Source organism: Meles meles, chromosome 4, assembly GCF_922984935.1.
Source record: "Meles meles chromosome 4, mMelMel3.1 paternal haplotype, whole genome shotgun sequence".
Lineage (NCBI taxonomy): Eukaryota > Metazoa > Chordata > Mammalia > Carnivora > Mustelidae > Meles > Meles meles.
The window spans coordinates 124,339,131-124,353,474 of NC_060069.1; the positions used below are offsets into that span (position 1 = coordinate 124,339,131).

At 39.4% G+C, this 14,344-nt stretch overlaps 1 protein-coding gene across 2 annotated transcripts in view; it reads left to right on the plus strand.

Moving 5' to 3' along the window:
- Window positions 1-14,344, plus strand: part of VGLL3 (vestigial like family member 3) — a 49,158-nt gene that overhangs the window by 11,955 nt on the left and 22,859 nt on the right. The window contains exons 2-3 of one of the 2 annotated variants that reach the window (XM_046004010.1): window positions 2,418-2,703; window positions 10,596-11,123. In XM_046004010.1, the coding sequence (XP_045859966.1) occupies window positions 2,418-2,703; window positions 10,596-11,123 (814 nt within the window). The remainder of the gene's footprint in view (window positions 1-2,417; window positions 2,704-10,595; window positions 11,124-14,344) is intronic. The other variant, XM_046004011.1, reaches the window with a different exon arrangement.

The window sequence follows — 14,344 nt, forward strand, 5'->3', positions numbered from 1 at the left end:
TTTTACAACATTTAGAAAATTGTGTAATCTTAAATAAATTGAAAATCTGCCATTAATTAATAAAGATATTTTATTACTGCTATTATTGGTCATAATACTATGCTATCTTTATATCAGGATTTGTAGTTGTAAATCTTTTCCATATTTATAAAACTTTAATTTTATTTCATCTAAGAATTATTTGCTAATTGGGATAAAATAAAACATTGCCTTTCTTTGCATAATTAGCACAGTCCAGGCTCTTTCCTTTAAAGAACAAATGTTAAAATTGAACAAATGAAACAATTAGATTCAAAACCTGACTCTCACAAACCGATGCTGAATTAGACATTAACAGAAAAAAAAGATCCGTTTCAGAGATTGTAATGAACACCAGCGGACAGTGAAGTCACTCCTTCTAGATCAGTTTTAACTCCTTACCTATATAAAAACAGTGCTTCTTTTTCATATACCAGAGTACTTGGCAGAGAGTGTGTGTATATGTTTAACGGCATAACTTCAGATAAATACACAGGCACACAGAGAAATTGTAGTGTGATTTGACTAATAAATTGTAATATTTGTTTATTTTTTAATGGAATTTAAAGTCAGAAGTAATTTCAGAGGCCATTTGGTTCAACCCCCTCATTTTATACATAATCTTTGTTACCGTGGTGTTTTTGCTCTTGAAGTTAAACATAAACACGTTCAAACCTGTGCGACACAGATTGTAGGAAATATAACCGCACTGTCGTTACAACCGGCTATTCATCAGCAAGGCATGTTCCCTCACAGGAATGAATTATCTATTCATCAACAAACGATAACCACATTGACACAGATTTTAAATATAAAGTAATGCATGTATTTATAAATAACAGCTCCTACATAATAACCCACAGCTCATAATATGCCTGAACTTCTCAGGGCCCACCTCCCTCAAGAACAACATAGTCATTGCCAGGGGGAAAGGGCTCAATTTATTGAATGATGCATTTATAATTTGGGGCTATAGATTTTTGAAGCTAGTAATTCCAGTAGAAACACAAATCTGGGTTACATGTTTTGATAACATTTGCAGAACTATGTGCTTACGGAATATTCTAGAATGATTTATTTTTTTGACTCACATTCATTTTCCAGCATGCATTTTTTTTTCTGGAATAAAAAGAGTATAACAAAGAAACAGGTTTTTCAGGTATACAAATGATAGAGAACTCATTTCATCATTAGGATAGTAAGTTTTATAATCTTTAGCATTATCTTATGTATATAATTCACATTGAAGTTGTTGCTTATAAAAATCATATGTACTCAATGAAAAACATTTGGAAATACTGAAAAGCAAGAATAACAGCTAGAGAACTTACCAGCCAGAAAATGATAACATACTATTTTGGTGACTTTTTTTTCCCTATGCTAGATCCCCCTCCCCTGTCCTTATAAACACACATAAGTATACCTGCATATTTTTATTATGCATTCTGGCTCCACCACTCTCATCCTCTGTGGCCTTTAGCAAGTGAATTCACTTCTCTGTGCTTTTGTTTCTTCACATTTAAAATATAGATGGTAATAATAACCATGATGTAGAATTATAAAAATTAACTGAGGTAATAAGTTCAAAGTTTTATAAGAGTGCTTGGTGTAATATACACTGATTATTATTACAGCTGTGATCATATGTTTTAAGAATATTTTAAAACTATCAAAATTTTGTCATTTTTATTTGAAAGCCACCCTAGACATTGGTAATACCTTGTATTATTTTCAGTAAGCCATAATATCTTTTTGTCCCCCCACGATAATGGTGGCAAGTGGAACATCTGCAAAATATGTTCCATGCAAAATGGATCTTCACACAGACTTAGCTTTGTCATTTTAGTTTGATTTTTGAGAAGTGAGTTTGGCATATCTGCCAAATCCTTTTATAAGACGCTACATTCCTGTTTTTATTTTAGTTTATTTCATTTATGGAAAGCTTTTTTTCTTCCGCACCCCTCCCCCCCAGGCACCCCTGCCTGTCCCCCATTCCTCTCCGTCCCAAACTATAACGTTGATGTATGTATATTCAAATTTTAAAATAGAAAATTGATGAAAAACTGGAAAAACTTTTTAAAAGCCATTCTACTTTGGTATTTTAGATTATGAAAAAGAGAAACCAAACAAACCTGTCTTTTACACTCTGAAAATATGTTGTCTGATAATGATAATTTACTTTTTTTGGGGGGGGGCCAAATTTGAAATAGCAGACTTATTTTTTCAAGGTGGGAAGGAGAAGATTGGTTTGGGGAGGGAAAAGATGGAGTAAAGCAGACTAAGAAGAATCAGTTTGCAAACATATGTTAATATTTAAATTTTTTTTAAGTGAAAAGTTAAGTAGTTAATGCTTTTTTACAAACTGTCTTTGATACCGTGTTTTGTTTATTCCATCCCAGAAGAAGTTAGCGGTATACAGCAAGATGCAGGACTCTCTGGAAGTCACCCTTCCCAGCAAACAAGAGGAGGAGGAGGATGAGGAGGAGGAGGAGGAGGAGGAGGAGAAAGACCAGCCTGCCGAGATGGAGTACCTTAACTCTCGATGTGTCCTTTTCACTTATTTCCAGGGAGACATTGGGTCAGTAGTGGATGAACACTTCTCAAGAGCTTTGGGCCAAGCCAGCACCCTCCATCCAGAATCTGCCATTTCAAAAAGCAAGATGGGGCTAACCCCCCTATGGCGAGGTAAGAATTCAAAAGCAGATGCTCTCCAGGGCTCTGTCTCTGTTTCGCAACTGCCTGTACCAGGTTCCAGCTGGAGATTTGCCCCTGGAGGACGGATATCCACTTGCTTTTTAATTTTTAAGGACAGCAAGGAATTTCTTTCAGACAAACAGCTGGATCAGTTTTGTCACATGTGGAATGCAGGGTTGGAAAGGATGCAGTCACACCCCTTAAATTCCTCATGGAAAGTAGTGATGCAACCGGCCAGAGTTTATAGTGGCAGGACTGAGCTGTGAAGCGCCATTCTTTAAAGCCCCAATGGCCCAGTTTGGATCTCCAAGTGATAGGCGTGCCTGGATCAGCTTTTAAAAATTAGCTCTTGCTCATTCCACTAGGTGCTACGTGGTGACATAGCAGAAATCTGAGTCTGACCCAGGAGTCCAAACTTTGAAAGCCTCTGTGTTCTCTTGATAGTTTTCTCTGTCTTGCTTTGTTGTGGGATGAACTCTTGCAGTTTACAATCCAGACACTATTGACTGTGTCTCTGTGGTTTAGACTATTGTTTTTACCTTGGTAAAAGTAAGGCAGTGGTCTATTTGATAGCATGTGGTAAATACTTTTAATATGTGTTTAAGGTGAAAAGTAGGAAAGTTTAGTAAATTAGCTGGCTTTAATAAATTAGTCTCATATGTCAATAATGAATCATATCAGGATAATCTATCCTAGGAGAGGATTAAATACAATGCCTACTTTTTCTTTTCTTTTTTTTTTTTTGCATAATGGCATATGCAACCTACTAATCATTTAATCATTTAATCTGTAATATAGAAACAAGAGCCCCAAATTGTAGTTAGAAGTGAGTGATTTTCTACAGTACTATAACCAGGATAGTTTCAAGTGAGGTGCTGTGCAGATGCAAAAGCTCTACAGTCCAGTGTTTTTCCCATTATATGTGCCACTACATAGAGACCTTTGGACTGATGTCCAATGTTCGAGTAGAAAGGACATATAATAGTAATGTTTTTGTAACTGTTATTATAATTTTCTTGGGATTATTTGAAATCTGGCTTTCAAGTTTACCTCCTGTTTCATTCATTGACGTAAATAGCAGATATTAAGAGGTCCTACTGTGTTCTAGATAGCGGGAATATATCCTCAAACTTGAGAGTCAAAGCCTCTACATTCATGAAACTTTTTGGTGGAAGATACATGTAGTAAGTAAATAATGAAATGCTTATGTGTTGTTTTACTTAGGGTGATGATAGATACTCTCTCTGAGTCTGTTACATGTGGGCACAGACCTGAAGGAAATAAGAATGTTCCTCACCATATGCACATCTAGGGGGAAGTTATTTGAGGCAGTGGAGACACCAAGTACCAAGGCCCCATGGAAGGACTAGGCTTAGAGTGTTCAGTGAGAAGCAAGAGTGCTGCCGTGAGCGCAATAAAAAGCAGAGTGCTAGCTAGAGACTAGGATTTTTATGACTTTGTCAGCTTAGTGTATCTGGGTAGTGCAGGCAAACATGGCAGCCTCTTCAATTTTCATCCCTCCCTCGGAGACTAAGACTACATATATCGTATCTAGTTTTCTCACATCATTTTCCCTAATTCTCAAGATAATGCATTTCTGTCTGGAAAAATCAAGGATGCATATGAATTGAATATGAATATCTGGGATAAAATTGATTTTATCCCAGATGAAAAAACAAAAAAGTTCTCAATGTAAAATTGATGAAAGTTAACTGTGAAATCTTTGCTTAGAGTTTTGTTATTTATAAAATAAGGGGGTTGAATTAAGTGACTATTAACATCTCTTCTCTGTAGAGTTCTGTGATTTCAAGCATATTATTAGAAAGTATCATGTACCTTCCATTTTTTTTTTTTTTTTTTGACAGAGAGAAATCACAACTAGGCAGAGAGGCAGGCAGAGAGAGAGGAGGAAGCAGGCTCCCCGCAGAGCAGAGAGCCCGATGCGGGGCTCGACCCAGGACCCCGAGATCATGACCTGAGCCGAAGGCAGAGGCTTTAACCCACTGAGCCACCCAGGCGCCCCTGTACCTTCCATTATTGATAGAACTTTGCCATAACTGTTTCTAGCTTTGAAATAGTTGATTTTTGATAAATACACATTACTTAGATGTGATTGAAAGGAGATTTACCAAAATGTAATTAAAGATTTAGAAAATAATATCCTTAAGAGAGGTCTAATAAATTGACATTCCCATGTCTGCTGAAGAGAGTTACTGGTAATTTTGTATTAATTGCCGAAGTAACACAGGTTTGGATAATGTAGTCTTTGGGTTCATTTTGGTGTTGCAGTATAGGCCTCTTACTATGTCTGACTACAACATGATTTTGGATTGAATACTTAAATCCCTCCGAGCTCAACTTCAACTATAATATGTATTTATTGATATATGTTTCCCAGGATTATTGTAAAGATTCTTTGATAATGTGTATGAATGATTTGTGGCCCAGGGCTTTATGCAAGGTGCTAAATGATCAGAGAGACGCCTTTTCTCTCTTCCTTAAGTAAGTTCCACTCATTTGGCACATAGAAAACCAACCTTGGGTTTTTTGATCCAGAAACGTTGTTTTCTGGAGGTTTCTATTTCTGGCAAAAACAGTGTCTTGCACAAAGTAGCTACTCAGTGCTATTGACAATGTTGATGGCCATGGCGGTGATGCTTTATGCAGGAGCTGCTAACCAACCGTATTAAATTAAAGGGTCTAATTTATGGCATGAAGTTTTTACTCTGCTGCACAAGAGCTACAGTGCTACAAAGGGATTTAAAACTGACTTATGTCTGATTGCAGAATGTATTGCCACGGTAAATCTTTAGACAAAGATAGCGTGTCAGCTAATAATGGAATAATGGTCATACTTTAAGTGTGTGTCTTGACGGAGTTAAGAAAGTCCTCTTTTAGGTGTTTGTAGCTTTTAAGCAAATAATTGATAGGAAGTGTTTGTACTTTACTTGGCACAATGTCACATCAATTACTTCTTATCCCAGTATATATTCTTACAGGGATTGAATAGGCTTCTCAGTTGAGAAAATGTAACGAATCTGATTGTCCTTTTATCCCCATCTAAATAGAAACATTGGCTCCAAATATGTCTATGTATTGATCTCAGTGCCCAGGTATTATTACAAAAAGTGTGTGTGTGTGTGTGTGTGTGTGTGTGTGTGTAGGAAAGTGGAGCAGTTGAGTTAACAAAATGAAAGTATCACTCAGGGAAAAACTTGCTGAGTGGTGAACTTGGTATTTTGTTGTTGTTACAAAATAAATAGTTATTACTTGGTTTATTTATATAGTGTCTGCTTAGAGCAACTCATTCTCATTGCGAAGACCTCTCAAAATGAGCACTAATCTGAAACAGTAAAAGAGGAGAAAGGGAAGGAGAGCCCATCTCTTGAGCTGCGTGAGACTGGGAAAGATGGCTGAGCGGCATCTCCAGGAAGCCCTGGAGGTTACTGCTGCCCGAAAATTTAGGACAAACACATGGAAGGAAAACGAGGCCTGACTTAACCTCATCATCCTGCCTCCTTGAAGCTGCTGTTTTAGTCACAGTGTCCATTGTGAGCAACTCTAGAACAAAGTAACTGGAGGACAAACTTTGAACATAATGGTAATGCCTAATCCCTGAGTGACAGAAAACATTGGAAAATGTAGCCTTTCACCTCTGACCCAACAGTTTGTTTTCATGGGAACCAGAATAAGAGGGTGGGAATTACATTACAGTAAGGACCCTTTGGGTTAAGAGTTGAGTCACATTTCTCTCACTTAAGTTAATAAAAATGTAATTGGTATCTTTTAATGTTAGTGTTTTATATCATTATTCTGAGACTATGTTTCCTGGGGATTTAAAAGGTGACTTAAGATAGAGGTTTTACAGCATTCTTTTTCCTTTTAACCATACCATTTTCCTTTTAACATAGCTTTCTTTTTTTTTTTTTCAAAATTAAGTAGTAAAATTTCTCTGGTTTAAATTGTTTACCCTTAGAGTTTTCTCTTTTGTTCCAGAAATATTTAAAGCTAATACAAAAAGCATCTCACCTATTAGGAAATTGAAAGAATAACTTGATGTTCCATGTTAAAATCTTCTGTGTCTTTAAAGTATATTTCTGTATAATTCACACAGTGAGGTTACTGGGTGTCTTGGGTGGGTTGTATTAGGCAGCATAAGAATTTTGTCATTTTTGTTTTTTAGAAATAAGGATGTGTCTGTGTGTGTGTGTGTGTATGTATGTAATATTTTTAAATTCCCAAATGCAAATTGAACCAAAGTGTATTTAGACTTTTTGTATGTGTCATAATGTCAGTGTTGGCTGACATCATCCAAATATCGAGTACCACTGAGTCCAAAGTCACCACGGAGTATTAACATCTGACAGTTCTGAATTGCCTCCACTAACCTTAAAAGTAATATTGCATGGAAATAGCTTGTGCACAAATTTTTCATATGCTTTTTCATCAAACAAATGTGGCTGTGATTAAGTACTAGTAAGCAAAGAGTCATGTAATGAAAAAAATTTACATACATATGAAATAAGCACACTGATTCCCAGGCATGAACCAAAGTATATCATCTGTTTCTTTGTATTAAGATTTTTTTTAACATCCAAGATACCAAATAGTGGTTTTGAAGTGTAGACGTCCATAAACATATTTTCTCTTCAATATTGTTTCATTTACTTGCAAAATGCAACACTGGCTTTGAAAAGGGCTGCAAAGATCTCTGTAGACTTTATATTAATCTCAGGAGATGTACAGACTGGGAAAATATTAAGTTGCTTCTAATTTTATTTTTCCCTGGGGCATTTTAAAACTTTGTTCAGCCTTTACGGAGCAGTTTTTAAAAACAGATTTCCACTTCCATTGACAGTATGTTCACTAATTACAATATAATTATTCATAAATAGGATAATATTTTGGGTAAGGGATTTGTTCATTATTCACATTGGTACATGCATATTCAAATGCCTAAGCATCTATAAAATAAAATTGGGTCTAAGTATATATAAATGAAAGGAAGTAAAAGGAAAGAATCCAGGAAAATGACACAGACTCTGTAGTTTTGACATTTTAATGGGGGATTTTAATAAGGGGAACGGTATCTCTGGCTCGCACCTGTGGGTTGGGCTTAACCATTTTCATAATGGGATTCTGGCCCCATCAGGAGATGAAAGTTAAGAGCAGAATGAAGGGTTTGCTACCAAGGATTGAATCTGTGACAACAAAGTGGCACAGATTCAGGTTGGCAAAGCTGCACTATATAATCTAAGGAGCCTCTCTATTCTTTTGCATGGGCTTTAATTTTAACATTGATAGCTCTCATTGTGGATGTGACAGAATAGTCTACAAATGGCCACCATTTAAAGCAAATTTGAATTTTCTTCTCAAGGCTTACGCAACTTTCTTTGCAGGTCATTAGCAGCCACTTTTCATATGTCAAAGGGAGACAATTCTGAAATAAAACAGACTGGCCCCAATGCCAGTAAGTTTGACCTTAAGTGTTATTTTCTGGTAGATGTGATGGTGACAAAGGGAAATCATTCGATCAACAGTTTGCCTGGACTGTTGGAAGACTTGAAGAACAATGTGCACTTCCATCCTTTGCCTCTTGGAGAATATCATTATCATTATTTTGTTTAATTTCCCCAAGGGATTTGAGAACCTTGGAGATTCTTGGGGGGGGGGTGCGGGGTGGGGTGGGGGAGACTTGAATGTGAGACACCAAATGTCTCTCTGTCCAAAGAATGAATGGGGTGAATGAGGTAGCCTTAGTGTAGGGCTGACAGGGAGAGAGGGGGAGGGTCTGCAGGGCTAATGCAATAGCCTCCTGGGAAGCTGGAGAAAGGAAACATTTGAACACCCTGGTGATATCCTAATTAGTTAGTCAAATTATATATACAGTGACTGGTTCAGGTTATGGAAGCTTTCCTCTGCGGTCAGAAAACTATGACCTGAAAATTTATGAAGTGAGAATACGGCTATGTCAGACTTCTGAATACTTCTGTTTCAGAGTACTTCTTGGGATTTTCTTCACTCAATGAAAAGATCTAGCTAGGTTCTCTTCTGTGGAACTTTGTGTGAAAATAGCATCTTATTATCCACGCATGACTCATGGGCTAAGCAACCTTATCTTCATCTATAGATAGACATCATAGGCCACTTCACAGAATGATAGAAACATAGAGCCAGAAAATATTTGGAATTTTAATTGAGATACCTCATATGGAAGAAACTGAGCCATGGAGAGATCAACAGATCCATTTGAGGTCATGAAATCAGATAAGGTAATTGGTAGGTGCTAGCTCTCTGGCTGAGCTCTCTAGACTCGCAGTCCCGAGCTTGCTCTTTTATAACCCCACAGTAGACAGCTGGCCATAGCTGGAGTTGTAGATCTTTCCAGTCATAGATGTGACTGTATTATTCCCTTAGTTAAGACCCTTCAAAGCTCACTGGCATTTCCACATTCATTACAGTGCCCACATTCATTACATGGCTGGCAAAGCCCATCTCAGTCTTTCTTGGACCTAGTCTGACTTTTTAGTCTAATTTTTTGCCACCTTCTGCCCACACAATTTTTTTTTTCCTCATATGCTACTTTGTATGTGCGTGTGTGTGTGTGTGTGAGAGAGAGTGATGTTTGGCCTTTTATGCATATATTTTTATTTGCCTAAATCACTCTTCCCAACCTCTTCACAAGGCTAGTCCTTACCCACCCTTGTAATTTATTTTTTCTTAGGCTGCCTCTGTTCCTGCTCTCTATTCTCCCCATTATGGGAGCCCCTACCAGGTCACATTGACAGGTTTACTTATCTGTCCCCTGCTAGATTATGATCTTTTTGGCCATCCCTGACCTCCCTTTGCTTGGCACATAGTAGATCATCTACAAATACGATGACTGAGTGGAGAAATTTAACTGAATAGTTGTGGGAGTGGTTTCCCTCTATATTTATCTCTGTTTGTTTGTTTGTTTGTTTTTGTATTACCCCTCTGCCTAACCCCTGCTCCTACTTGTTCACCCTACTTGAATCTCCCCAACTCATGGTCTCCACTGAATGCTAGATGTTCATGTCACGGTTGCAATTGTGCCCTCTTATGGCACAATTATGAAGAGTGCCAGCCACTGAGGCAGGCCACCTGCCTTCAGAGCCCCATCTCTTACTTGCCAGCTGTGAAATCTTGGACATCTTCCCTGCCTCGGTTTCCGTATCTTTAGACTGGGGGTCATAACAATAACTACCTTATTGGCGTGATGATCCAATAGCATCATCCATGAAAAGCCCCAGGACTAAGATTGGGCATTTGGTCACTGTTACTAAATATAACTATTATTCTCAATCCGGAGACTCCCAGACCTCTACAGAAAAAATAAGCTTGGGCTACACTCTTCTTGATGGGAAATGAGTATTGATGAGCGTAATTCAGTGTGATCATATTTCCGTTTATCACTTTCAGTATTAAAATGTGGTTTGAAGGAAAATTGCATTTGCATTTATAAGAAGTTTGATAAATATCAGCATTTCCAGCCTACTTGACTCACATACAAGGGCATAAGTTTCTTTACCTGTAATGTTTGTACCTGTGACCTCTGCCCAGACCCAATCGCAGCAAGCCACCCAGCAGGAAATGAAGCTTTTCAATCTCAGACTTGGCAAACCACAGCCCAGACTGTGACTGCATAAGCTAAGTGAACAAGGGGTGGGGGGACACTCACTCAGCACCTTGCACCGTGTGCATTGACTTGGTATGGGATCTCAGAGACTTGCCTAATATCGGTTTACCTCTGTGTGGGGAGAAAAGAGTGAATACTAATGAGCCGGCTTGTAAAATATGGGACAAGTAGAGGCAAGTCTATCCTGGAACTGAATCTTATGTAAATAATTTTTCTGTCTTCTCAGACAGCTCAGCTCTCTCAAGCCAGCGGAGTAGTTTCCCGACTTCCTTTTGGACCAGCTCTTACCAGCCCCCATCTGCACCCTGCTTGGGGGGTGTTCATCCTGACTTCCAGGTCGCTGCACCCCCTGGCACCTTTACCGCAGCTGACCCCAGCCCCTGGGCAGGACACGGACTGCATCAGACTGGCCCGGCCCCGCCCCCTCCCGTGTCCGAGCCCTGGCACTATCCTTTGGCATCTCAGGTGAGCCCGTCCTACAGCCACATGCATGACGTATACATGCGACACCACCACCCCAGTGCCCACATGCACCACCGCCATCCCCACCACCACCACCACCCTTCTGCTGGCTCTGCCCTGGATCCATCCTACGGGCCCCTGCTGATGCCCTCAGTGCGTGCGGCCAGGATTCCTGCTCCCCAGTGTGACATCACAAAGACAGATCCGACTACAGTCACCACTGCTACCTCAGCGTGGGCCGGAGCCTTTCATGGAACCGTGGACTTAGTGCCAAGTGTGGGGTTTGAAACAGGTGAGCTGGGGAATGTCCTCCTTTCCATAAAAAGAAGCCAAAGTAAAGACCTAAATATAGAAACGGGGAGGATGTTTTTAAATATTTTGAAATATTTGTTCTCTCCTATGTAAAACTGAGCGTTGACAATACGTTTATAGAACTAACCACTTTGCAGTAATTCCTGCACTCCTGCAGAAGCAGGGTGACTAGCTTGAGGGAGGTGGCAGAACTTTTTTCCCATTTCTTAAACTAGTAACCTGTGTCTTTGAAGTGGAATCTCTACTACCTTATGTTTACAAAGAATTGAACACCTTTTTAAAATCTCCGCTGTCTCTGTGCTCTGTACCATGTATAATGCCTAATAGAATTCAGAAGCAGTATGCATCGGTAATTTTACCTTCTCTCCTCTTTGTCAGGTCTTACTTGGGATTTATAAAACTGCTTCCTGGAATATAAGCCATGGAATATAGTCGTGGTCTTTTGCAAAGAATTAGGGAATATATTTTAAAGGAATGGAACTCCCTTGTCTTCCCTCCCTTCCCTTCCTTTACCTTCTCCTCCTTCCCCTCTTTCTCTCGCTCTATTTTATTTTTATTTATTTATTTTTTTAAAAGATTTTATTTATTTGACAGAGAGAGATCACAAGCAGGCAGAGAGGCAGGCAGAGAGAGAGGGAAGCAGGCTCCCGCTGAGCAGAGAGCCCGATGCGGGGCTCGATCCCAGGATCCTGGGATCATGACCTGAGCCTAAGGCAGCGGCTTAACCCACTGAGCCACCCAGGTGCCCCTCTCGCTCTATTTTAAATAGCACAAGACTTAAAAGACTACTATAAAGTTTGTATTCAACAGATTTTGATAAAATTGATAGGGCAAATGTTTCTTCACAGCGCCTTCAGCCCCTCTCTGGAATTCACTAGTTCTGAAAGTCATGATGTTAAATGTTTGATCTTCGTTCTTAGATCAGACTACTCATCTTAATAGTATTAATGGTTTCGAGTTCACAAAAATCAGAGGCTAAAACACAAATCAAGTCATTGATACATTCCGAAGTCACCCACCTCCACCTCCAATCCCAGGTTCTTTTCCTGGAATACTTTGTGGTATATTAGGAACTTTTTTTTTTTTTTAAGATTTTATTTATTTATTTGACAGACTGAGATCACAAGTAGGCAGAGAGGCAGGCAGAGAGAGAGGAGGAAGCAGGGTCCCCGCTGAGCAGAGAACCCAATGCAGGGCTCGATCCCAGGACCCTGGGATAATGACCTGAGCCGAAGGCAGAGGCTTAACCTGCTGAGTCACCCAGGTGCCCCATATTAGGATTTTCTTTCCAGAAGTTTAAAGAAGCTCATTCTTTTCTTAGTTTTTCTAGTTTTCTTAGTTTTATTCTTAGTGTGCAAAGTCTTTCACCTGAATTCTGGTTCACAGCAGAGGACTTCCTGGAGTAATCATTGCTTAGCATTAAGTTGCATGTACCTGATGTACGTGAACATTCTTATTTTGGTAAACTGGTTCTCTGCTGAGCTTTCCAGTGTTGCTTGTTGTTTAAACTAACCTGTTTCCGCTTCTTATTAAGTCCCTGAGTTTAAGCTGCTTCTCTAAACAATCAGGGCACTCGATTCTCTCTGTGTGGAAGAAGAGAACGAAATGGGGCTGATCACCACACACTTCCTTTCTTTGCCACATACTATGCAGAATGAAGGCATTTCTTATGTGGTTTAATGCCTGGGATAGGATCAGATTAGAGTCCCAGTTTGGTAACTGCCATCGTGGGCAGCCAGTCTCTGGAGGCTCTTCCCTATCTCACTTCTGGGGTATCTGTGTGGCCAGAGCTAACAGCGCTCTTAGCAGGCGTAGGAAATGTTTTCTCCTTCCGTAGTCAGTCCAGGCCGCAATAACAGAATACTGTACACTGTGGGGCTTAAACAACAAACATTTCTTTTTCTCAGTGCTGGAGGCTGGGAAGTCCGAGATCAGGGTGCCAGCACATTCAGTGTCTGGTAAGGGTTCACTTCCTGCTTCTCGGCACTGTGTCCTCAGCTGGTAGAAGAGACAAGGGAGTTCTCGGGGCGCTCTTTTGTAAGGGCACTAATCCCATTAAAGAAGGCTCTGCTTTCCTGACCTAATCACTTCCCTAATCATGTGCTGCCTCCTCAATACCATCACTTTGGGGGTTAACATTTAACATATGAACACTGGGAGCGTCACAGACACTCGGTGTATATACTGTGCGTTGCCTAACGTAAAGGGGAAAAGGGCCATGATTGCCTTTGCTCTCTGTTTCTACTTCTCTGTCATCTGCTACCTACTTCTGCACTCCTTCTTATTTTGGGTGTGAGCTTTATTCACCTACTCATAGTTCAGAAATTTGACTTGAAATAGTCTTTTCAGGATGAAAAGTTATGCTGCCTTTTGGAAGTGGAGAAGGGAGGATTTTTGTTCTTTTCGAAAAATCTACAGTGGACACATTTGGGTCTAATATAAATAGTTCTTAATACTTACTGAGCTGTGAATTAACATTTATTGAGTACCTACATATAAGGTATTGCCAGAGGTACTTTATTTATATTATTGCTTTTAATTCTTAAACTAAATCTGAGCTCAATATATCTAGATTCATTAGCAATAAGGAAACACGTCTCAGTTTTCCTATTTGAAAACTGCTTCTTAAATCTAAATGCCCAAGCTGGATTTGAACTAAAACCTACCCCAAATCTAAAAAGTTGATAGGGTACCATCTCCCCATAAATATAGGTACATTGACTATTAAGCCTATTACACTGTTAATAGTAAGGAATGCAGGTTTATCTGTTGGAAGTACATAGTGTTACTCTTTGCCAGTGTGGTTTAGGATGATGATAGATTCACCCTTGTCCCATAGTTTTGATCCAACTGAGAAAACAAAGATGAAGAAATAAAGCAGATAAAGATCACATTACTGGCATAATCATTGATCAGGCTGAATTGGAGGTCCTTGATTCGTTTTACTCCCACAATTGGACTTCTAGTGTCTTCCCCTAAGATTAGATTCTGGGAGATTCAATGCTAGAAAATATCTAGACTGCAGAAAAGATTCCCTTAGCCCTCTTCCTTGTCATGTAGTTTAAAGCCTCATTGCTGTGAAAAGAGGTTGATGGTTGTCCAGATTTGCCTTGAAAAGCATGGTCTGAGGCCTGAACCTGGTGTGCCTACCCTGCAAAGGACAGAAGCAGGAGGGTGTGCCTTTCAGGTGCTGGCCTGAAA